The following is a 27,557-nucleotide window of genomic DNA, read 5'->3' as shown; positions in this document are numbered from 1 at the left end:
GCTTCTATGAGTCTAGGATGTATTATGGGTACGATAGCTTAAGTGTGGCATGTTTTTTAACTTTGTAATTGAGGAAAAGGGGTTTTAGGTGATATTTTGAGATGGTAAGGTGATACTCAGGTCCAGAGGTTCTAACTCCACTAGAGAATTCATTGAAGTTATAGAGAGTGGTATATACAAGCTAAAGGTAAACATTATAGATCAAGGGAAGAAGCAAGTTCTTGAGACTCAGAGGGAGTTGATTTCAAGTGAGATTTTGTAGGTTCAAATGGAGAATATGCAACCTAGGAAGAGCACATGGTCAATGGGAGGCAAAGAGACTTGTATAACCGATAAAAAGGAACTTTGGAATGTCTAGAAGGCCTATTAAGAAAATAAGAAACAAGATGTTTTTGGGGGCAGGGAAACTTCCAAGGAACATGTTGTTCATTCTTCAGGGTATGTTGTAGTGATGGACAATAGAGATTGGGATTGTGTTTTTGATGATTCAATTATGAGAAATGGAAGTAACACCCTCGCTAAGAGGGAGTGTTGAAATGTGTAGCTTTGGAGGTACTCCCACAAACCTTGGGTACTATGTTTGCATGGAGAAAACCCACGAAAAATGGAATTTTGTGGGGAAAGAACCCAAGTAGTGGGTTTTGAACCCAAATTCGTGGGCTTGAGACCCAAATATATTCATTATTTATTCTAATTATTGTAAGAATTCAAATTTAAGTTAACTATTATTATTGACTATTTATAATAGTTAATAGTTCAAGAGCTATTTATATCAAATACCTAGGAGAGGTCATTCACATCATAGCAATCCATCCTTATGTGATTATTAAGCCAAGAGAAGAGTTGTGGCTAATAAAAGAGGTGAAATGAAGAGGTTTGATTTTTGTATGAAGGAAAGCCTAGTTTGTTGAGAAATGTTGAGTTATTTGTTTAAGAGGAAACATTGGAGTAAGATTTCTACTAAAGGTCGAGATTTTGTTTAGGAGAAGCGAGGTTGAAGCCCTAAAAGGAGGGCTCGGGCCTTAGGTTTCCTAGCAGGGGAATATTGCATAGGTTGTGGGAATACTAGAGAAGGCTACAAGGAGAAGAAAGTGTGTCAAAGCCTTCAAATTGTACCATAGGCCTCTGTGTTAATTACAGAAGGCATCAGACCAAGTTAAGGAGAGGCCAAGTAACCACAGAAACCCTAGGAGCAGGGCTGAGGTGTCTCATTATGAGAAGGAGGCAATGGAAATTAGTATTCTATGAAGGAAGTTGGATTACTGAGTGTTTTTTAAGTATGTTTGGTGAAGGACTACTAAATAACTGATATTGGAGGTTTATTTATATAGGTGATTGAAGGATAAGTTCAGTGTGAGTAGTTGATGTTTTGAAGGATGATATGCAATGTATTTGAAGGGTTAAACACGATGTGAGAAGTTGCTTGGAAATAGAAGTGAAAGGATCTATTTCTCTGCAGTTATTAGAGGCAAAGGAAAACCATGCACAGTAATGACGAGGAAAAAAAAGGTTGTAATGAAGAAAATCTATAGCAAGTAAGTCAAGCATTTCTTCCTTCTTATTTTTGGGAATATTGAAGGCCAAAGGGAAATAAACTCAAGCCCTAGTGGTCTTGTATCAGGGTTTTGTAAGGGTCATGATCCCTGGTACAATAGCCCTATGATTTTCTTGTTGATGGATTAATAAGAAAAAGTTTGGTCTACATATCTGTCTTATGTACTTTCATTAATTCACTTCTGTTACATTTCCACTTTGCAAATATTTTTGGTTGTACATTCCTAGTGCGATCGTGTGCTTGGTTAGCCATAAAAAAAACCTAAGGTGTAAGGAAAATCCAATATGATGATGGCCCTCTTATGTTCCAGAGTGGGCATGGTGGAGATGTTAGATTTGCATCCCATCGGTATTTTATTTCAACAGATCTTGTTTTATTGGCTTTTATAATGCTTGGGAATAGACTAGGTGCTAATGGCTTTGGGGCTCATGATGTGACAAAAACTAGTGCTTTCTCTCTTTGGCTACTATGCCTGGTGTTTATCATGCACAAGAAAACCATGATGCGTGGGTCTCTATAGGTATGTTGTGTACGCCCCCTCTCCCCCCGTTGCTAGCATATTGTGTGTGCCATATTTTGATTCTTTTAGGTTTGAAAGAAATTTTAGCATATACAGGTGATTTATTCTCATAAAACACCCTTCATTTCTTCTAGATCTTGGTTGTATGTTCTACAATTTGAGATGGCTCAAATCTCATTTGAGATATTTGTAAACGTTTAAATGGGAAGACCTCTACCCTTTGATTAAGGATTTTGTACTCTATCAACTCTCTAAAATAAAGCATAGGGGTTAAGTGGGTCATTCTTATCATTTTCCAAAGTATGAAATATGAGGAGAGGTTGTTAAAACGCTCATCCCAGATCGAAGACTATTACATCCAAAGGAACTCATCATTATTCCTTAACCTGACATTGCAGGGTGGAGCTCTAGGACCCAAGATATAAAATGGAACAACTATCTCCTTCAAAGATGCAGTGAAAGATAAATATTCCACCTTAGAAAAGTAGATTGAAAATACTCTTGGTCCCTACATTGTAGATAAAATGGAGCATCCTCTAGCCATGGAAGTTAATCTTCTAGAGGTAAATTCCCTCTTTACTTCCCTTCAATCCAAGGTGGTTATCTGTAGGTTAAATGCCTTCTGGCCTAAACCTAAAGCATTACATCAATGGGTTTTTTCCTCTTGGACATCAAAAGTGTGACATTTTGATGCAATAAATATGGTGGTCTCAAAAATGTTGGTATGGGTAAGACTCCCAAACCTACCTCTTCCTTTTTGGCACCATAAGGTCCTAAAGGACATTGGAAACACACTAGTTAAGTTCAAAAAGAGGGACTTTAAATGAACAGAGAAATGTGTTTTTACCTTTGCTAGAATATACATGGAGATTGACCTTAAAAATGGTTTACCATATCATTTTATATTAAAATAAAAATATCTTTATTGGTCCCAAGGTCTATACTACAAGAACACAACATTTAGATGTTGAAATTGTTTCCAAACAGGACATTTGCATAACACATGCCCACAGACAAAAAAATAACCCAAAAAAGAAAAGGGCACATAAGCCAAAAGGATGATAGATCTTAGTTCCACATTTATTCGACAAGAAGAAGAAGAGGATAAAAATGTCAACGCTTCTTCTAATCATTATGGGAGAGATTCAATATTAATCTAGGAATCAAAAATTCAGCCAACAACGACACATATGGAGGATGGAATATGGGGTACAAAGCATGTCCAAATTTCAAAAAGATCAAATTCAAATAGACAACAACATCCAGAGACATCAATGAGCGATATGGTTCTAGTTCCATTGGGCCCCAAATCTAGGGAATGGCAACAAGTCTAGAAAAGTAAAGGAAACAAGGGGAATATAAGTGATTTATACATTACCTAATCTTCCCCATTGTATTTGTATTTTTTTCATTAAAGTTTATGTTTCTCTTCAAATCCATTTTGGCTGCTCTTTCTGAATTCTTTATTAGCATATACTAAATGTAATATTTATTTCTCTTTTTTGAAATAAAGTTATGGTTCTTTTGAAAGGAAAATAAAAATTAAAAAAACTATGTATGAATCTACTTATATATTGGAACCGTAAGTTGTAAACATAGTGCCATGTTGATTGTTCATGCATGTTGTGAGTTCAACACTAAATCATGGTACTTAATATGTAAATCATGGGAAGTATATCGATGTGGAACTTGTATGTATACCTCCTCTCACGAAGAGAGGAGTTTAGGTAATGGACACATGATAACCAATTGATGTATCCAATATTACCATGTCAGGTAACACCAAACATTATCTACTAAAATCATGTGGTTTCTTTGTACAAAAGAACTTTAATCCAAATATTATGCCTAATTTTTCCATAACAAACATGTTATTTCATACAATGGTTAATGCCTCAAATTTGTGATTACACATATCCAGAAAAACACATATGGATTATATATATATATAAGACTAGCTCATTATGCTAGGTATGATTTTGATAATAATTAAATGTAATGGAAATTTTTCCTTGGCACATCAAGACAAGAATAAAAATTTGATTATTAAATAAATTTAACAACACACACATATCAAGTCAAAAGATAGCAAGGAAGAATACGAGTGAATTAAATAATGCATATCAAAATAAATAAAGTAATTTAAAATATTAGGAATTATTAACTATGTGCATTCAGCTCCTAATTAATATAGCAAGATGTTGTGAATAGATTTAATACTAGCTCAAATTTAAGGTGAAGTTATGTATTTTTAATTTCTACCTTAGTGAAGAGTGATCAAGGAAAGAATAGAAGAAACCCTGGCTAACTCGTTGATGGTTTCAGGTTCTAGTGGAATTGACCCTTTGCCTCCTCCACTTGATCTTGATATCGATGTGTTCAATGCACTATTTGTCGATGGTCTAAGGTTCCAAGGCTCTAAGCTAACCCGGTTTCTGAAGAAATCAGATGATGTCCTGAAAATTATATCAATCTTGTGCAGTAGCTCTTAAGTAGGAAATATACTTATCTAACAATAGTGGAAATAGTAGATGTATCCAAAGTTACTACAAAATAAATTCGGTCAAATGATAATATTGCTCTTAAAATTGTATTCAATGAAATGATAATATCATCACAAAATTGATAACAATATTTAGACTTTTATGCCTTGAATATGAACTTAGAATACATGTTGATAAGAAATACATCTATAAAAATGCATATGATTTGAAATATATATCTAGTATAGATGATGTTATCAATGTTATTTTTATATCAAATATAATTTTAATAAACTAAGTCCAGGTAATATTTTTTTGTATTATTGGAACTGTTTATCCAAATTTAATAGAGTGTTACGTGTGCTACACTAAAAATCAATTAAATTGAATAAATTTATATTTAAGAAAAATTAAATAAATTTATATTTTCAAATAAGAAAAAGAAAAGAAGATACCCACTTATTACTAATTTCCACTGGATTTATTACTAATTTCCATTACTTATTCGTGAAGTGTTTGAACATATTATATTAAAAGGAATGTTAATTGGATATTCGAATAGTTTTAACAAATCAACTTGACAAGATGTTTCTTCTAAGTCCATTATTGTACTTGTTAACGCAATTGATAAAGTGAGATTTTGTTGATATAAATCCATTATTGTACCTGTTAACACAATTGATAAAGTGAGATTTTGTTGATATAAAAAACGCAAATGTATTTTCTGGATAACATATTGAATGATATCATGGATTTAACATAAAGTGTGTTCATAGTAATGCATTGAACTTGTAGTATTCGTCAGGTAAGGAATGTAAGAAAATATGATTTTAACAACACATTTTGTTGGTTTACTTTCAATATTATTAAAAAGTGTACATTATCTTGAAAATTGAAATTAGTGTAAAGTATTGTCATATGAATATATTATAATTATATTCAATTTCACCCATAGAGAAAATTAATAAAATATTGGGTTTTAAAATGTATTTTCTCGATAATATATTGAATGATATCATGGATTTAACCTAAAGTGTGGTCATAATAATGCATCGAACTTGTAGTATTTGTCAGATAAAGAATGTAAGAAAATATGATTTTAACAACACATTTTGTTGGTTTACTTTCAAAATAATAAAATAATTATTAAAAACAACACATTTTGTTGGTTTACTGGTTCAACAGATCTTCGCTTGGAATCCGAAATGGATCTCCCATTTGGAACAGCTTCAAAAAGATCCAACCCTTCTTCAGGAAGTACCTCAAGTGGACTCTCTTCTCGGGCTCCAGTGTCCTTATTGGTATAGATCCAACTCTATACAATCTGGAATCCATGATTCCCCACTCTTTACTCTCTTTCTTTCATTCTAGAGGTTTCTTTACCTGGAACTCTCTCATAGACTCCTGGTCCTCTCTTCAACCAATATGGAAAACCGACCTTCAGCTGGCCATACCTCCCCTCCTCCGTCCCCTATGGCTTTCCTTCTCTTCCCGCTTCTCCCACCACGGGATTTTACAACTAGGCACAAAAGACTCTCTCATTTGGTCCACTGACTCCACCATCCATCCCATCTCTGTCCGGAAAATTTACTCTGTCTTAATCGCCGATCTCCCTCCCTCTCCCGTTGTTTTTCCGTTTAAGTTCTGGAAGGCCCCTTGCCCCCTCAAAACCATCCTATTCTCTTGGCTTCTCTTCAATGATAAGAACCTCTCCTGGGATGTATTACAGAGAAAAGGTTGGCACGGTCCTGGCAGATGTCAACTCTGCCTACAGGCGATTGAATCCAACTCCCACATGTTTTTCCAATGTCCCGCCTCTCAAGCAATCTGGTATGATCTCTCTGTGCTTTTTGGTTTTCCTCACTGTTTTTTCTCCTCTGTCCAGGATGCTTTTTCTTGGTGGGGCGATCAAAGTTCCACAAGGCAGGCTCTTTTCTGTCTCACATGCTGGAATATCTGGACGTGGAGGAACAGGCGCATCTTCCAGGCCTCCTGCCTGCCGCTTGTTTCCATTCTGCCATCCATAATGGGGACTATGCCCTCTCAGATTTAATTGGCTCTATATGTTTCTCAACCCGAGCCTCGTTCATTTTTGTATCGACCGTCTCATCCAGCTATGGAGCTTGTTTTTTCTCATCTGGCACCGAACATTTTTTTTTTATTTATTGGCTGTGTTATTATGCCTGTATTCGTTTCTTTTTATGATTTCACACTCTATATTGCGCAGTCATATGCGCTCTTTTGGCTCTCTATTTGAACTCCATATTACAGTCTATACTGCGCAGTCATATGCGCTCAATCGGCTCATTATATGAACATCATGTTACATCCCTAGTTCGGATTCTGGCTGCGGCCATGCGCCTTCCATTCTGATCTTCAGATTAAGACTATGTGTCTTCATTGTAACCAAGATCCTTATATTTTCTCAATATAATATATCCTGATTTTTCTTACTGAAAAAAAAAATATCTTGAAAATTGAAATTAGTATAAAATATTGATATATGAATATATTACAATTATATTGAATTTCACAAATAGAGAAAATTAATAAAATATTGAGTTTCAAAATGTATCATATTTGTTTTGTTTTGAAATAAATAAATAAATAGTAAAAATGGTATATTAAATTAGAAAAACTAAATTTTACATATTTTTACTAAATAATTTAATATTCAAAATATTATATGAATATAAGAAAAAAACATATAAATTTTTTTTGTGAAAGAAATATATTTCTTTATATATTAATGCTTCTAGATAAATTGTGGTTAATGTTTCGACTAGATGCTTTAGTCATCATTAAGGACTAGTGATTAGTGGAATATCCACTCAAAACATTAATCATTTCATTCACATTCCACAATTTATCTGAAAACATTAATATATGAATTCAAAGTGTGAAAGTCTACGCTCCTAAAAGAAATATGCATGTTGGATATGCTCTACTCATTATCCCTCAAATATTTGAGATCTCTCATATTGAGAGGATAAAAAAAATGTTCATGCCACCTTGCCTAGAAATATAAATTCACAAAAAATATTTATGCATTTATTAAAAAGAGTCCCTTACCTACTTTCATTATTCAAACAACATTATCAATCAATTACATCTAATGAGGATAAAAAAATATTCATGCCACCTTGAAAATAAACCTAAGACCGCAAAAAAATTGTTTACAAATTTATTAAAAATATTCTCTTACCTTTTCATTGTCTAAAAATTAGAAATAGATACATAACTTTTAAACACCATTCATTCTTAGTATTCTCTAGAAGTTCAACTCCCGTAAGGATTCAAGCATAGCCTTCATCAAAATTCTGGTTATCTGAAATGTCCTTAAATGAATATGGGAAAAAGCTATTCTTGTAGAGAATTATCAACAAACTGTCACAATCATTCTTTAGCCAAGGAATCCACTTCCTTAGAGAAATAACTCTTCCAGATCAATCACATGCATATTTTGGGGTCATGTTTCAAACCAACCAGTATGATCCATCATCGAGATAGAAAGATTAAAAAAATCTGATTAAACAAGAAATATAATTAGAGAAGAGTCTTGAAAACAAAACAAAAAAGATCAAAAATCAACCGAAGTAATTATTAAAAGAAAATTAATAAATATTAAAAATAAAATTAAAATTAAAAACTATTAAAAAAATCAAAATCAAAATAATATAATATAATTAAGTTAAAAAATCAACATATATTTATTTTTATTATATAATCATATTAATGGTTAATAACTAATATTTATTTTTATTATATAATCATATTAATGGTTAATAACTAATGAAATTAAATAATCTAAAAAGAATTTTAAATAATATTATTATGGAGTTAATAATAATGTATACAAAATTAAACATAATAATCAATAATATTATTAATAGATAAATACAAAATAAAAAATTAATAAAAATAAATAAAATCATAAAAAATAAATAAATATAATGAATAATTTATTAAGAAATAATATAATACTATTAATCATATATATATGATTAATAAGTGAATATATGTTAACCAAAACCTAAAAATTAAAATCAATATATTAATATCAATATCAATATTATAACCAGATATTATATTATTATAATACAATGTACAAATTCTATAAATATTTTAGATGTACAAATTGTATAAATATTTTAATTGTATTCATTGTGAGTTAGATAATAAATATAATTATTATACGTTAGTTAAATATGTCTAATTAATATATGATATTTTCCAAGATAGTTAAATTAGATGAGTAACAAAATGTTATATGTTATTAATTTTAAATTTTAAACTAATAATTAGTTAAATTTAATTAAAAATTTTGTAATAATTATATGTAAATTATATGTCCATATGGGGTAGCTCAAGTGGCAATGGCTGTGGAAATGAAGTCTCACTGAACCGGAGATCTTGGGTTCGATTCTTGTGCTACCCTCCCCAGAAATGGGGTGAATAACGGACATGTAAAAACTCAAAAATGAGAAGGTCCTACCAAGCTTACAAAAAAATTATATGTAAATTACATAAAATAAAATTAATAATTTTGTGTTAGTTAAATTTAATTAATTTAATAAATTTTATATATGTATTAATTGTGTATAAATATTTCTGTGTTAGTTGAATTTAATTAATTTAATAAATTATATATATATATATATATATATATATATATATATATAAATAGTGTATAAATATTTTATGTCAAGAACAAAAATAAATGGAAAAAAAAAGGAGGTTATAACTTAAAATATTGTTTGAATTTAATAAATTATATATATATATATATATAAATAGTTTATGTCAAGAACAAAAATAAATGGAAAAAAAAAGAGGTTATAACTTAAAATATTGTGGTAAAAGGGGCAGGAATCTAAGTGCTACTTATTTTTCACTTTTTGTTTTTGTTGAGATTGCTAATTCACTTTTCAATTTCGATAGCTTTTTTAAACTTTCTATGATGGAAGTGTTTAATCTTGATAATGACTTGTGACTCCTCAATACAGATGTGGTGTTTAGTTTTCTTTACATGATTGGCTAGGGCAGATGAGTTGGACCTATTATGTTTGATGTCGGTTGCATGCTCCTAAATTATCTGATTGATGGAGAGACTAGTCTACCCAATATAGGTTTTCCCGTAGGAGCATGGGATCAAGTAAACACTTTTCATGTCAATTAGGGTCCACAGTTCTTTGACCGATCTAAGTGAGCTACAGATAGTGTTAAGTGGTTTAAGGTGGCATAGGCATTATACTTTTTAAGATGCGGCCATTCTTGTTTGTGGTTCCCATAATGAAGGGAAGATGCACACAATTAACATAATTAATGGGCTCCTTCCTTAACTTTGGTCCTTTATTGGTCTTTTGGAAAGCTCTGAGACCTTGGTGTTTGTTGTAGCCATTATTTTCAAAGACTTTTAGGAGATGGGTTTTTTCTTCTTCTAAATAACTCTCATCGGAAATCCTTAGAGCGTGGGTAGCTAGTTTGTTAACGGAACCAAATTCTTGTTGGGTTGTGTTATAGTTTTTTTGACCCTATATTAGGTTGGGCGGACCTACCTATGGTTTTGTGCATGGTTTTTGCACATGGTTTTGGACGCGATGGTTTTTTGGTCCATGATATTGGACGCGATGGTTTTTGGTCCATGGTATTGGATGCTTCGGCATGTATAAATATGTATTGTAACATTGAAAGGAATATAATGAAAAATCAAGCTGGTAGTCCCGGTTTTGGGATCCAGGGGAAAATCTCTATGTATATGTGTTTTATGTGTTTTATGTGTTATGCTCTCGCATTGTTTATTTTCTATGTTTTGGGATTCATATGCAGGTAATTTCTGTACGGGGTTAAAACCTAATTTGGTATCGGAGTTAGTTTTGGCTTCAAGGGGACGCTTTTGTTGCTGAGGGGTTTCGCTCGGGCCTGTGGTAAACCCTATTTAGTGGGAGATCTGCGGGATCGATTCTGGTGGTGAAAGAAGATGGCGAGTAGTGGAAAGATAGAGATCGAGAAATTTAATGGTTAGAATTTTCAGTTGTGGAAACTCAATATGGAGGATCTGTTGGTGGATAAAGATCAATGGATCGCGGTAGATCCGGGTACTAAACCAACGAGAGTGTCCGATGAAGAATGGAAGAAGTTGGATCGGAAGGCAAAGAACACAATACGATTGTGTGTCTCAGATTCAATATTGTTGAATGTATTAGGGAAAGCTACGGTGAAGGCTTTGTGGGAAAAGTTAGGGACTTTGTACCAATCTAAGTCTCTGGTGAATAAATTGTTCCTACGGAAAAAGCTGTATAACCTAGGGATGAAAGATGGATACTCGGTTACAGAACATCTGAACACATTTAATACAGTGGTAAGTCAGTTATTATCTGCTGATATTAAAATTTCAGATGAAGATAAGTGCATCAATTTGTTGTGTTTTGTACCAGATTCGTGGGATAGTCTGGTTATTGCAATAGGTAGCAATGCAACTGCCTTGCAGTTTGATGAAATAGTCTCATCCTTGCTGATGGAGGAGATGAGACGGAAAAATATGGAGAGCCAGAATGGTGATGCCTTGTCTGTACGAGGACAGTCCCAGAACAGAAACAAAAATAAGTCACCGAGTGGGAGATCTAAATCTCTAGGAAAACTTGTAAAGGTGGTGTACTGGAAATGCGGAAAGGAAGGGCACTACAAAAGGGATTGTAAATCTAAAGCTCCTGACAAAGGAAAGGGATTTGATGATGCTCCTTCTGCAGAGGCGAAAACCACCTCAGATGAAGGTGGGGATGTGTACTTGGCTTCTTCAAGTACACATGTAGATCATGAGGCATGGTTGATTGACTCAGGTGAATCCTTTCACTTCACTCCCCATAGAGAGTGGTTCTGCGAGTATGAGAAATATGATGGTGGTGATGTCTTCTTGGGGGATGACAGGAAGGCTAGAATCATTGGTCGCGGAAAATTAAAGTTGAAGTTGCAAGGTGGAAGTGTTAGAACACTTCTGAGTGTTCTGCATATTCCTGCATTAGCCAGAAATTTGATTTCTGTAAGCAAGCTGGATGGTGTAGGTGTAAAAACAGTGTTCAAGAAGGATACCTGCAAGATGGTTCGGGGAGCACTGGTATTGATGTGGGGAGTTCGAATTGGAACTCTATACAAGCTACAAGGTAGCACTGTTGTTGATGGGTGCAACAGTTCTGTGGTTCCTGAATGTGGAGCAGAAAATCTAGTGGTCTCTCGAGAGAAGACCATGTTGTGGCATCAAAGGCTTGGACATATTGGAGAGAAGGGCCTTCGAATACTTCATGGTAAAGGTATGGTAGAAGGTATGAGTAATAGCTCTCTGGATTTTGATTTCTGTGAAAATTGTGTATATGGGAAGCAAAATCGGGTGAGTTTCCCCTATGGTGGTAAGATGGTGAAACATATATTAAAACTTATGCACAGTGATGTGTTTGGACCTGTGAAGGTTCCATCACTGGGTAACTTTGTGTACTATGTATCATTTATAGATGACTTCTCAAGGAATACATGGATATATTTCCTTAAGAAGAAATCTGAAGTCTTTGACAAGTTTAAAGAATTTAAGGCTCTGGTGGAAAACCAGACATAGAAGAAGATAAAGGTGTTGAGGATAGATAACGGTGGAGATTTTTGCAGTAAGGAATTTGAAGAATTATGTAAGAAGTGTGGTATAGCATGGCAGAAGACTACTCTATACACACCTGAGCAAAATGGAGTTGCAGAAAGAATGAACAAGACGTTGATGGAAAGGGCAAGAAGCATGCTCAATGGTGTCGGGTTAGGACAGGAATTCTGGGCAAAGGCGGTGGAGACAGCATGTTACCTGGTCAATTGATCACCTTCATCAGCATTGGAGGATAAGACTCCACAAGAGGTATGGACTGGTAAGAAACCCTCTGTTTCACATCTGAGGGTATTTGGATGTGATGCATATGTACATGTTCCAAAGGAGAAAAGAACCAAGTTGGACATTAAATCTGAAAAGTGCATCTTTATTGGGTATAAGGATGGTTTAAAGGGTTATAAGCTTTGGAACCCAGTAACAAGGAAGGCTGTGTACAGCCGAGATGTGGTGTTCAGAGAGGCGAAAGATGTTATTAAACATGAAGTCCAACCAAAGGAACCTGAGAAGATAGATTTTGAGCTTAAGGAGGAAGAATCAGACTCTACAGTAGAGGAGGAATCAAAAGATGAAGAGCCACAAACTCCAGGTGTGAGAAGCTCAGTTCGAGAAAGAAGGTAGCCCGAAAGGTATAGTCCATCTGCTTTCTATTCAAATTTTGCTTTACCTATTACTGATGATGATCCTAGAACTGTGAAGGAAGTAGTAGATTCAAAGGATGGCAAACTCTTGAAAGAGGCCATGGTTGATGAAATGGCATCTTTGCACAAAAATGAGGCTTGGTATCTGGTGGAGTTTCCAGCTAGAAGGAAACCCAATGGCAGCAAATGGGTGTTCAAGAAGAAGACAAGTGCAGAAGAAAAGGTGGAGAAATAAAAATCTCGGTTGGTAGCAAAAGGTTATTCCCAGGTGCCGGAAATTGAATTTGGTGATATCTTTTCTCATGTTGCCAAGGTAGCTTCTATTAGATTACTTTTATTTGTTGCTGCTACTTTTGATTTTAAGGTAGAATAGATGGATGTGAAGACATCATTTCTTCACGGGGATCTAGAAGAGGAGATCTACATGAAGCAACCTGAAGGCTTTGGGGTGAAGGGTAAGAAATAACTGGTATGCAAGTTAAAGAAGTCTCTGTATGGGTTAAAACAGTCACCAAGGATGTGGTATCAGCAATTTGATACATTTATGTGGGGACTTGCTTCACCAGAAGCAAAGCAGATCATTGTGTGTATTTTAAATCAATTGGTGACCGTGTTATTTATTTGGTCTTATATGTGGATGATATGTTGTTGGTTGGAAATGACAAAGAAATTATCCAGGATTTGAAGACCCAATTGTCCTCAAATTCGACATGAAAGATATTGGTGCTGCAAACTATATTTGGGCATGGAAATTAAAAGAGATCTGGCAAAGAGGAAGCTCTGGTTAAACCAGAGGAAGTATGTCGAGACAATACTACAGAGGTTTAATATGCAGGATAGTAAACCGGTGAAGGTTCCTACTCCTATAGGTGTGAATTTATCTGTTGAACAGTGTCCCAAGACACAAGAAGAGGAAGAGGACATGTTCGTGTTCCATATGCAAGTGCAGTCGGTAGCCTAATGTATGCAATGGTATGTACTAGACTAGACATTGCACATGTAATGGGAGTATTGAGCAGGTTTATGTCAAAACAAAGGAAGGAGCACTGGACAACAGTGAAGCGAGATTTCAGGTATTTGCGTGGCACTAGTGATTATGGTTTGTTCTACCAAGGAAGGTCAGGATTAGACAGAGTTTTGGCTATCCGTGGCTTTGTTGATGCAGACTAGGCTGGAGATCTGGATCGGAGAAGATCTACAAGTGGGTATGTGTTTAACCTATTTGGAGGTGCAGTCAGTTGGATGAGTAAGAAACAATTTGTAGTGGCACTATCAACTACAAAGGCAGAATACATGGAAGCCACTCATGTAAGCAAGGAAGCAGTTTGGTTACAGAGGTTGTGTTCAAGTATGGGGTTAATACAGGGAGATATAATGATAGACTGTGACAGCCAAAGTTCAATTTTATTGGAAAAGAACCTTGCTTACCATTCAAAGACAAAGCACATTGATGTTCAGTATCACTTTGTGAGGGGTATGATAGAAGACAAAAGGGTGTTGTTGGTAAAGGTGGACAATTTGAAGAATACTGCAGATGCATTGACAAAATCTGTGAGCTCTGAGAAGTTCTCTTGGTGTAGAGAAACAATGGGCGTTGCAGGGCTGGATAAATGACTAAGCTCTCCTGTGGCCTCCTATGCAAAGAAAACAACAAGTGGGAGAATGTTGGGTTGTCTTATATTCTTTCCACAACTAGCCTACGTAGTTAACCGTGGTTAGAGGGGGGGCGAAGCCCCCTCTCGTTGTGCCGATTATGCAACCAGGGGGGTCACAGGGGGGCGGTAGCCCCCGCTGTCTGGGGGTTTTGAGCGAGGCGGGCAACCGCTCTCTACAAGGTCCAGGGCAGCACCCCAGGGAAATTTTTTTTAGACCCTATATTAGGTTGGGTGGACCTACCTATGGTTTTGTGCATGGTTTTCACACATGGTTTTGGACGCGATGGTTTTTGGGTCCATGGTATTGGAAGCGATGGTTTTCGGTCCATGGTATTGGATGCTTTAGCATGTATAAATATGTATTATAACATTGAAAGGAATATAATGAAAAATCAAGCTGGTAGTCTTGGTTTTTGGATCCAAAGGGAAAATCTCTGTGTATATGTATTTTATGTGTTATGCTCTCACATTGTTTATTTTTTGTGTTTTAGAATTCGTATGTAGGTAATTTCTATACGGGGTTAAAACCTACAATTCTTGTGTCAGATAATGATGAGAACTGACATGAATATATTGTTTTGTGTGAATCTTCTTGCGAAAAACCTGGTGAGAAATTGAACGATCACCTTTATTTGAGATAAGAGCATCAACAAAAGGATTGTTGGGATAAGGAATCACTGGTGGTGGTCGGGGGGGGGGGGGGGTTGAATAAGTAAGGGATATAATTTTAACGATTAATCTCTTTTTACGTAGAAATCACCAATATGAACAGTTATAATCAAATGTTTAAGCAGTAGGGTAAATTGTTCTGACGAACATACATCATCAGCATAAATAACATACACACATAGACACAAAGATTTAACATGGAAACACGAATGGGAAAAACCACCAAGTTGTGCGTTATTGTTTTTGTGAGCACCCACTCACAGGAGGCCCCAACCCCCTTCAAACATAGATTATTAGGCCTCGTAGCAACCACAATATTCATTTTTATTTTCGACGTTTCAATTCAATATCATGACCCCATCATCAAGAAAAAATTTGTCACTGAGAGAAGGAGAGAGAAGAAATAAATAGAGTTAATAGGAGAGAGAAATGAGGGATCCAACTAACATTTCAATAGGAGAAAGCCAGAAAATAAAAAATATTTGGGAATATACTTTGTTACATTATTTATATTTTTTAATTTTAATTTTTAATATCTTAGTAATAATTAACATAATTAATGAACAATTATAGCCAATTTTGTATTACTCTAAAGTTAATAAAAAGAGAGAACTAAATAACATGAAGTTTTATTAATCTAGATAAAGTTTAATTATAAAAAAATTGTTGAAATTAAATTTATATGTTAATTGATATATTAAGGGTTATTTCGGAAACATTATTAAATTAACTAATGAAGCAAAGGTAATGAATGTATATAGGATGATATCATCATATAGATGTGGAGCTTTCAACATGGCGACCTAGGGTTTATTTTGACACTGCAATGGAGCTCTGCTCTGAGCACGGCGCCCCTGAACCATCGACTCTGAAACCCCTGACGACTGCACACGCCAGTCATTAGTACAACCTCAATGGTGACCCTGTCGGGGGAGGACTCTGAGCCTCCCCCCAAGGTGAACACTGCGCTACAGGCCAAGAATAGATCTGACAAGGCCTCCGCCTCGAAGACGCAGGCAAATCAGAACAATCATGATATACAGAACGGACCACAGGAAACAGAGGCAACACCCCAGGACGGGCTGCATAACACTGCAGGAAATGATGAGGTGCCCAAAGTAACCTCTACGACCTGCAAACCTGTAGCAGTAGAACAACCAAAGATTGAACTGCCCAGTCAACGAATCAACACCCAAATCTAGTTCATGAAAGATCATGCACTCATTGGGAAATTTATTGGGTTCTGGCCAACAGAGAAAGCCTTACAGGGATGGATTGCAGCCAAATGGAAACCAAAAGGGCACATCAATCTGCAGCTGGGACCAAAGGGGATTTTTACAGCGGTATTCAACTGTATCGAAGACTGAAATAGGGTTATCGACGGTGGCCCTTATTTCTTCAATGTTGCAGGTCTGTATTTGTGTGATTGGATCGAAAGATTCAATCCGGACAAAGAAGATCTGAGCTCGGCACCAGTCTGGATCCGGTTATATTCCCTGTCGTTGGAATATTGGGATGAAGAATCACTAAGAGACATTGGAAATGGCCTGGGAGAGTTCATTAAAATTGCAGAAGAAACAAAACTCAGAAGATACACCTCCTACGCCCGCATCTGTGTCTACATGCATCTGAACAATGCTCTTCCAGACTCGGTAAGTCTATTTCATGATGATTTTGAGTGGATTCAAACCATATATTATGAACATGTCCCCTTCAGGTGTAGGAAATGTCACGCTCATGGACATCTTTTCCGTGACTGCCCGCTAAATGCAAAGCCCTCTTCCAACGCCTCCTCAGGGCATCCTGATCCAGATGGCTTTACAAAAGTGAACACTCAAAAAAGGAACCATAAAAAACCTGCTTCACAACCCAAAAATCACCCTGCCGCAATTCTACTCCCTCTACTAGCAACAGCTTCGACATCCTAGCTCAACCCGCTTCAATGGTCTCTGAACCCACCATGCACTCTGATGAGCTTCCCAAAACGCCCTCCACCACCCTTCATACTGATTCAATTCCTGCCCAAATCCCCGAGCGAACCCAAGATCTCCCCATCTCCTCTTCCATTAAAGAATCGGCCTGGAAACCTAACGGTATGGACATCAATACCTTTCTGCTTGATCCCAAGCATTCAGCTGATTTCCTAGCAGAGAGCAGTGAACCCAAGCAGATGGAAGAAGAGCCTGAAAGTATCGACTTAGGAGATCTGGACATATTTTTCCTTGAGCAAGCCTACAAGAAGAAAGAATTTGATAAAATCCCGGCAAGACAGCTAGAAAGTCTAGAGGTCATTCTATCTAGAACACATCAGCCATGATCTTTAGGAATTCAACCAAGAAGTCAGTGGGATGGGAAGAATCTGCCCAAAGATACCAAGAAAATGGGGTGAAAGACAGATCTACAAAGAACCATCCTCATCGAGGAAATGTTGGTGGAATCTGGTAGATATTCCAAATTAACAAAGTACTACAGGCCACTCCCCAATCCTGAACCATGAAGCTCACATCCTGGAAATTAAGATGGTTAAACAACCCTGGGAAATATAGAATGATTAAAAACATGATACAGCAGGAGAAACCTCATATTTTCTTCATGCAAGAAACGAAATGTAACAGTACTTTTCTCAGCACCATTCTCTCAAAAGCCTGGCCAGGTAGCCACACAATAGCTGTGGATTCTATAGGAGCCTCTGGAGGAATTGCAATAGCATGGAATGCACAGGCCATTGCGCTCACGGACTTTCATGTGACCCATCACTTCATACATGCTACCTTCCATATCATAGGGATCAATGTGCATGGTCACCTCACCAATGTATATTTTCCACAGGAAGTTGTGAACAAGTCAACAATTCTGGACACGCTAACGCTGCTCAATTCCACCTGGATTCATCCACTCTGGATAACGGGGGGCGACCTCAATATGATCACTAAATTAAAGGAAAAAAGAGGAGGTCGAATCAGACTAGATAATGAAAGTAAGCACTTCAAGGAGTTCATTCAAAGCAACTGGCTAATTGACCTGCCTTTCAACAATGGAATCTATACTTGGAATAACAAAAGATCCGGTAACCAACAGATTGCTTCTCGGTTAGACAGATTCCTGATTTCAGATAATGCTATCCACCTGGGAGGAGACCTTTCATCCTCTATTTTGCCACTTGTTGGATTGGACCATTGGCCCATTTCGCTTCAATGGCAAAGACCCGGAAATTCCACTCGAAGACCCTTCCACTTTGAATCATGTTCGCTGACACATCCAAATTTCAACAATCTAGTTCAGTCTGCGTGGAAAAGTTTCCATCCCCCAGCAGGATCAAAAATGTTTCAATCGCAGCAAAAGCTTAAATTCCTCAAAGCGCACATCAAGCAGTGGAACCAAAACACCTTTGGAAACATTTTCCAAGCTCAAAGAGCTCTAGCTCAGGAAATGGAGAAAATCCAGTAAACCATCATAACTGAAGGAAGGAATGAAGAACTCTCAGAACAAGAAAAGAACCTTCAAACATAGATTGTAGAAAGAGAAAAGCAAGAGGAAATCCTATGGAAACAAAAATCTTGAATAATATGGTTAAAAGAGGGCGAGAGGAATACAAAATTCTTTCACTGCACCACCATACAAAGGCGAATGCATAACAACATTACCCAAATTCAAAATCAGCAGGGAGACCGATTGGAAGAACATGAGGATATTGAAAAAGAACTCCTCAAGCACTTCAAAACAGTCCATCAAGAACCTCAAATCAACAGACAACCAGCAATTGAAAAGATTCTCCCACACATCCCGAAAGTGATAACAGATGAACACAATCAATTGCTCCTACGTCCAGTCTCTTTACCGGAAGTTGAATCAGCTATGAAACAGCTCAAGGAAGGAAAAGCACCTGGTCCAGATGGTTTTACCTCCAACTTCTTTCATAGATTCTGGGATCTTATCAAAGATGAAGTCTGGCAGGTAGTGGAAGAATCAAGAACCCTCCACTGGATGCTCCCCTCTTTAAATGCAACATTCATTGCTCTCATCCCCAAAGAGGAGCATTCTAATACTCCAGACAAATTCAGGCCTATAGCCCTTTGCAATGTCATCTACAAAATCATATCTAAAGTTATTGCTTCCCAATTGAAGTCGTTGCTTCCCCTGCTCATCTTGTCAGAACAATCGGGCTATGTGGAAGGAAGGCAAATCATAGACGGCATCATCCTAACCCATGAGATCATCAACTCCCTCAAGCACCACAAAAAGGCAAGTATGATTCTTAAAATCGACCTCTCAAAAGCTTTTGATAAGCTGAGTTGGATGTACATTCAAAAAATGTTGACAACCTTTGGTTTCTCTCCTTCTTGGGTACGATGGGTAATGAGCTTAATCTCCTATACTTTCTTCTCCATTCTTGTTAATGGAATACCTTCAACCCCTTTTCAACAAACTAGAGACATCCATCAAGGTGATCCCCTCTCCCCCTTTCTCCCTTTTCTCATGGATGAAGGGTTGGGTTGTATCATCAAGAATACTCTCCATGAGCATCAGCTTAGAGGAATATCTCTTCATAATTCCCCTGCCATCACCCACCAACAATTTGTGGACGATAACATGTTATTTGGGCATCCTTTGGTCCAAGAAGCCCAAAAATTCAAGTCCCTTCTAGATGATTTCTCGGCAGCCTCTGGAGCTAGCATCAACACTGTTAAATCCCAAATCTTCTTTTTTCACACTCCCCCTATAACGCAAAACTCTATAGCCCACATTCTTGGATTCTCTGTCGCCTCTCTCCCCTCCAAGTACCTCGGTTCCCCCTTAACTGATTCTGCTCTTAAGCACACCTCTTGGCAATCGCTCCTAGACAAGCTTGAAGCTTGCCTCTCCTCCTGGACTTTTAGAGCCCTCAACATGGCAAGTTGTCTAACTCTAATCAAGGTTGTCCTGCAGTCTATGCCTCTTTATCTCTTCTCTGTTCTGGCAGCGCCTAAATGGGTGCAAAAAAAAGTCAAAGATCTTCAAAGGAACTTTTTATGGGTATCTTCTGGTCATAATCACAAATGGGCACTGGTCAAATGGGCACTGGTCAAATGGGCAATAGTATGCCTCCCAAAATACCTTGGGGGTATTGGTCTTCGAGACCCGCAACACAGTAATGCAGTCATGGGAGCTAGAATCTGGTGGAAATGGCTTTTAGCTCCGCACACACCCTGGGCGATCCTATGGACTGCCAAATATGCTAACAATAGACCGCCAGACGACTTGATCAGACTCACAGAAACGGAAAAGAGCTCCTTATCTGGAATGCAGCTAGACAACACAAAAACATGATCCATCAGCACAGTTTCTGGGAAATAAGAGATGACAACAATGCCCGCTTCTGGATGGATTCTTGGCAGCAAAGACCCAGGTTCAACAACATAATCACACTACCACAAACAGAGGACGGGGATGCTCATCAATGGAAAACGGTCAAGCAGTACTGGACTCCCACCCTTGATCAGGGTTATAGACAATGGAAAAGAGCAGAGCACATCAATAGGCAAGGAACAGAGTTAATGTACAAGGAGTTGGACACAAAACTTACCAACAGGAAAATCAGGTTCTCTGGAAAAAAGGACATCCTATGTTGGGGATACAAACCACGTGGGACTTTCACCACTCAAGAGGCGTACAACCTTCTGATTGGTACTCATAATAACAAGGACGCTCTCTAGGACAAAGTCTGGTCTCCTAAAATATGGCCCAAGATTTCCACTTTCCTATGGTTGTTATGTCACGCAAGAATTCTCACATGGGACAACCTAAGGAAAAAAGGTTTCCACGGACCCTCAATGTGCCCCAACTACAAGCAACAAGAGGAAACCATACAGCATCTCATGGACTCATGTTACTTGGAAAACAAACTTTGGGAAAAAACAAGTTTCAGATGTCAAAAAGATGGCAGAGTTAAAGAAGACATTACCAAAACCATCCGCAATTGGGCTAAAAACCCGTACAAGAGCCACCTGCTAAACTCCTTGTGGAGAATCGTTCCAGGCCTCCTCATCTGGACTATATGGAAGGAAAGGAATTGGCGCATCTTCAAGAATCAAACCACTCCCATAGAGATCATCTGGAGCAATCTCTGCAACAACCTTCAAGAAACACTAGCGCTCCAAACTTGGCACGGTGATGATTTTCCCTCCTCTCCACAAGAGTGGATCATCTAGCAGAATTGGAATCTTAGGATCAACCAGAATCAGAAGCATCCCAGTAGATCCCTCCCACTTCACCAAACTTCCAATTAATGGCTCCCTCCGCCACCAGGAATCACCCAAGTAAATTTTGATGGCGCTTCTAAAGGCAATCCTTGCAAGGCTGGACATGGAGGAATTTTCAGGGATCACAATGGAAAACCTCTGCTGATTTTCCTGGGAACAACAGGATGGGACATGAACAATTCGACTGAACTGGAAGGATTGTGGCGAGGTCTTCATCTAGCTCAGCAGCATGGCTTCCTTCCCTTAATAATTGAAGGAGACTCTCAAATTCTCATCAATATGGCTAATCAAATTCTACAGGGGACTCCAGTACACAAATTGTCCTGCAATTGGAGACTAGCAGCACTCTTACAACACATTGAACAATGGCTTGCAACCAATAGAGCAATCACCTTCAAACACATCAAGAGAGATGGCAACAAAGTGGCCGACCTCTTGGAAATTTTAGGGGTGGACAGGGATCGAACACTATACTCATGTTTGCTCGACATTGTAAAATATGACATTCATCAACAGGACTGTATTGCACTGGTGAAAAACGATGCAGCACCCCCCGATGCAGGTGGTTGAAGTTGATTTATTGCGGATGCGACACCGGTATGGCAGGTGACCAAGCCACATGGTCTTTCGCGCTCTCACCTGTGGGAATTTAAGGCATGCCTCTATCACTCGGCCAGCACCATTAATCTGATGTGCAGGTCGAGACCTTCCCTATAATCTTAAAATCATGGCTCTGCGCCATCGGCAGACCTCCATTCCGCCTCTGAACTACTCTTGCCACCCTGCTGCAGCAGAGCCAAGCTCTCGCACCGCAATAGGGTGGCGTCGCAAGCTTCTCAGTTGTGTCGACCTGGGAAATGGTATTCACTTCTCCCACTCTATTCACTCCACCTTGCAATTTGATGCCCTGGCCCCTGCCTCTGTCCCTGAATTGAATCCCCCTATCATTTACAGTGTTAACTCTGCTGCCCTCGTCCCACTCCCAGTCTGTAACTTGACCATTTCGGCTCACTCCTCGCTGCAGCACCCCGCTCAGAGCAATATGCCACGACTTCGTCACCGCATGCGCTGCAGGCGAGGCGGCAGCCGCGGACGAGCCATCCGCCCCCCTCCGCCATCTCCCTCTGCATCGACTTCCCCTTTGTCCTCCCCGCCCTCCACCCCGTCCACACCCCGTTTCCATGGTATTCATCCGGTTACCGGAAGCGGAAGGGGACGAGCTCATCCCTGTGCGGCTTGTCAGGTCGATGAGGCCACCCAGACACCCAATCTAAGTGTTGCCACCCAGTCTGCTCAATTTCGCTTCCTTTGCTCCATGGACAGACCTGTCATTATAGCCACAGTTTCGGTGGAATTCAGGGAGGAAGCTGGCATGCACAGCGACCCAGAACACAGCCCAGCGAAGAACCTGGTTCATCCGCCCCCCAACACTGCACAGAAGGTGCCGAGCACCAACAATCAGCAGGAGGCCCAGGCTCATTCGACCACTAGCAGACCGAAGGCTCCAGGCGGCAAGGCCACCAGCAAAGCTAAAGGAGCTCAGGATGAAGCCAGAGAGACACGACAATACGGGTGGCAAGTAGGCAGAGGATACTGATTCAGGCGAGTATAGGTGTCTGATAGTGGAGGAGAAGCCACCGTCATAAGACACCTAGCACTCTCAAGCAGACAGGTCACCTGCCCAGCTCGGTTTTTTAGATGTTTGTTTTTTACTGTTGTTTATTTCAAAATATTTGGACAATTTGGAAATTCACCATGACAGTTAATTCCAAGTTTTGGAGTTGTAACCCCTGCGCGGGCAGTTGGTTTTTTTTCTCGTCTTCAAACTGGTTTCCCCTCCCGGGGCAGTCTCGCTTTACTCTTGATGTTTAAACTAGTTATTTGGTTGTTCTAGACCCGCAGAGACCGGGGCCTCATTGTAAATTATGTTTCCATTAATAGATTTAGTCTTACAAGGAAAAAAAATGAATGTATATACATTATTTTATATTTTAATTTATTTCAATTATGTTCTAAATAAACTTATATTAAATTGATTTTCATTATATTTTGATATATATATATATATATATTAAGATAACAAGTGAAGGATAATGATAATATATGTAATTATATATAATTGGTTTTTATTTTAATTAATTTCAATTTATTTTATTTAACCTATAATACATTTAATATGTATTTCACTTATTAGTTTTAATTATAATATTAATAGTAATAATGCACTTATTGCTATTAATAATATAATTAATACAACTAATAATAAAATAATAAGATATTAATAATATTAAATAGGGGTTTCTAAAACTAAAGACTAATGAATTGATATGGGAGGTTATACTGGAGGGAATATAAGGAATGAAAAGGGTTGATGGGAAAAAAATGAAAATGAGAAGCCTAGTCGGGGGGGAATGGTGGGTTAGATGAGAGATAATTTAATGAGATGGGGATATGAGAAAGAAGGAGGGTAGGGAAAAAGGGCAGGAGACGAGAGAGAGGAGATATTATTGGGGGTAGGCGAGTGATGGGTTGGGTTTTTGAGAGAGCAGGGGAACCCAATTTCTACTTATTTCTAATCCCCCATACCTATTGAGATTATTCAAGGGCCTCCTGCATTTCTTGTTTATATTTGTGGTTTTCATTAGTGATGACCTTCGTGTCTTGATTAGATATTGATCCATGACCCTAAGGATTGATCAAATTTCAAAATGTTCGAAAGAGTTTCAAACCTGAGCAATCGGATAGATCTCGTCTTTTCGATTCCGATGCCACAAATGGTTCAAAAAACTGATACCGTATGAAGAAGTTATCGCAATTTGAAAGAGTCCAATAAACTGCAAATTGTGGACATTTGACCAAGATTAAGCGTTAAACCTTTCCTTAAACATCTTTCTTTAAGTTCTGTATTGAGCACGTGGGCAATATTCGGAAAGTGGGAAATGGTTTCTCACGCGCCCTAAAGGCTGGAAATGGTATTTCTAAAATTCATGCAACTAACCTTAGCATGTGACACGTAGCACGAGAAAACCACTTTTATCGCATGCTCTTGATCTGATATCGGTCGTGCAAGAATTCATGTGAGATTGCGCGATAGCCGTTGGATCACGCAGGATGGATCGACAGTGGAGATCATCCGGGCCAGTTGGCGATCAGACGACGCGACAGTCGTTGGATCACACGGGATAGATCGACGGTGGAGATTCTGCTATTTGGTATACGTGGGCCCATAACCCACAGGTCCATGCGTGAATTGTGTAAATATGCAACTTTTCTATATCAAAGTGGTATCGCGATTCCCAGCGGTTGAAGGTTAATACCACTGTAGCATTATCCCTAACTGCCAGGGATATACCACCCTCATGTGTGCGCCCAACAGTTACGGTAACGACTCACCTTCGAAAGTCAGCCTGGTGGAGCAGACAAACTTAGGCGGATATGCTAAGTTTAACTGGAGTTAGGTGCAGTTCACCAAATGTGGCGGAGTATCCCTAGGGGGGATATTGATTAAATGCACTCCAGGAGCAGTTTTCGACCAGAGGCAGAGGGAGAGAGAGACTGAAACAAGAGGCTAGCTAGGCTAACTGTAGCCTACTAAAGCCGATGGAATGGTCCAGAGAAGCTGAAGAAATCATCTCCATAGAGATTTTGGAGCTCAGGGCCACTAAGAGTTGGAAGCAGTTGTAGGAGCTACCAGTACTCGTTCTCACAGAACCAACAGTCATTCCTAACTGTAATGAGCCTTCTGAATCCATTGCAGGGATTAGCATAAGCATTTGAAGACTTCTAAAGGTTGAGATGCTATAGGGAAGTCAAGCAGCCTAGTGTCAATCGTGGAGGAAGGCCTAGCTTGGGGATGCAGTGCTCATTATGAGCAAATGATCAATCTATTTTGGTGTCTGATATGTGTTGGAGACAGTGAATGAGGTTTCAGTGACAGTTAAAGAATTCTGAAGGAGTTAGTGCCATCAAGAAGCTCAGGGTAGCTCAGAGCACTGATTGAAGGAATCAAGTCTAAGGGAGCTTAGATCTGTTTGCAGAGTGATGACAGCCATGACAGGGATATAGATGGTATTCTAAGCCCATTGGTTTAGTTCAGTAACCTTTGGAGTTAAGTGTGGAACTTGTAAAAGAAACTTTGCCATAATCCCAAAGATCCAAGTCAAGATGACAAAAGCTCAAGGAGACGTAGCCCACGATATTCGGGTGAACTCCTAGATTAAATTTGTTGTTATGTGTGGTTGTTTATTTGCTGCATTATATGACTATTATATGTGTTTAATATCAACATAAACAAATGGACTTAAAGCACTTAAATAGTTAAAAGAAAACATACATCTGTTTCAAGTATTTAATTCTGCAAATTTCATATATAAGCTAGATCATTTGTTTAACTAAGTGGGAGGTTCTTGTAAGCATAACAAGTAATCAAACCCCCATTTCTGATCAAGTCTTCAAGGCAAATATGGTGACAGGTCTTTGATGAATGCTCTACCAGGGCTGAGGATTTTACTCTTCCATTTTTTATGTCTGCACCATGTTCTTTTAGTCTAATTTTGAATGATCTTCCAGTTTCACCAATATAACAACTTCCACATGAACATAAGACCTTGTAGACACCTTTTTGCTGGAGGTGATCAAGTTTGTCTTTAACCGATTTCATTCTTTGTCTGATGGTTAACATGGGCTTGAAAGAGGTTTCAATATCCTTCTTTTTTAGAACCTTGGCGAGTTTGTCTATGACTCCTTGAATGTATGGTAGGTATGCTCTCTTGCTTGCAACTTGGGTGCTTGTTATAGTTTGTTTGTCTATATTTATGGATCTAGCTCTTTTTATGGTCTTGACGATGTCCCTCTTATTATATCCGATGTTTTAAAAGACTTTCATCAAATATTTGATATCTTCTTCTGTAATTTAGCAAGCCACGACTTTCCAAGAGGCACCAACCTATTATAAATGTAGGCCACAACCTGCTTCAACCAACAGTTATACTTTTCATACAATTTCAAACTGAGTAATGTAGGCCTACTAGAGTTACACATAAATATAAAAACCTGATTTTTTGTCACACGCATCTCATTCCTCTCTGCTTTGCAAACCTTCTTTAATTTGCATGCTTCACTTCTCCATTAGATCTACCCTCAGCCCTCAACAAGAAAATATAATTCTCATCTATTGGCCACCATATACCTTATGCACACATTCAGTCTCTTACAACAATCCACACTCTTCACACATCATACTATAATGCTTTCCCCACACACTAATTCAGTGTTTTCTGAGCTTTTTGTCCACTAACAACACAGTGAATGTTGCACACTATCATCTCATTAACTACTGCATTCAAAACATAGTATGGCTCTCTGGTATTCAATTAAGAACATGCATATGGGATCAATTTACTCAACCACCTGACACCGAAATAGCCTCCATTTCCACTTTGTAACACTTATCTTGGTTTGTTAGCATGCTATCAGAGATATTTAATTCTCAGCATGGCTCTCTTTAATGTAGATGTTGCGCCATTAATTTTCTAAGCTTTCATGGTCCTCGTTTCCTTGCATCCCAAATCATTGTGGACACCATTAATTCCAACATAAGGTTTTATCGGAGCTTCTATCAACTCTAGCGACCCTTCAGATGTAGCCGAGTTGTCAAATATAGAGGCTCATTATCTAGACTTCTAGCTCGTTCAAGGTTTTGACCATATGATGTTGTGCAGTGTTAGAGCCTAAATCTGCCTTAGGCGGAAGAAAGGCAAAATTCAGGGTAACCACAAACCACGCTCAGTCTGGTAGCTAGCCCTACCAGAACAGGAGAGGGCTCTCTCCGGGTCACGCTCAGTGAAGAATAAACAAATAGGGTCTGAGAATGACTTAAAATGGATATTGATTTTAGGCTAGTAAATAGATATGAAAAAGGCGATTTTTTGAATGACTGAATTTTCTGGGATGTGTGGGACCAAAGGACCGCATGAGCTGAGAAATTAAATCGAAGACACAGAATAGTTCGTGAGGCAAGATAGGCAGGAAGTTTAGCAATCAGATTTAAATAATATGGAGTGGAAAGACTGCTGAAAAAGCTGAGAAGGGCATACACATGAATCCTTTTCAGACAGAAGAAGAAACACAGAGGATGAATGTTTTCCAAGGCAAAGC

At 38.1% G+C, this 27,557-nt stretch overlaps 1 protein-coding gene across 1 annotated transcript; it reads left to right on the top strand.

The window, feature by feature from the left end:
- Nucleotides 1-17,655: 17,655 nt before the first annotated feature.
- On the top strand, nt 17,656-18,609 carry LOC149262342 (uncharacterized). The gene has a single exon (XM_089377672.1). The coding sequence runs from the start codon at nt 17,656-17,658 to the stop codon at nt 18,607-18,609; it is 954 nt and encodes a 317-aa protein (XP_089233798.1).
- Nucleotides 18,610-27,557: the final 8,948 nt, after the last annotated feature.

Source organism: Pinus tabuliformis, chromosome 6 (genome assembly GCF_031772625.1).
Source record: "Pinus tabuliformis cultivar Carrire ecotype Pingquan chromosome 6, CPIR1, whole genome shotgun sequence".
Taxonomy (NCBI): Eukaryota; Viridiplantae; Streptophyta; class Pinopsida; order Pinales; family Pinaceae; genus Pinus; species Pinus tabuliformis.
The sequence above is the reverse complement of the archived record's forward strand: the minus strand, read 5'-3'. Positions and strand labels throughout refer to the sequence as shown.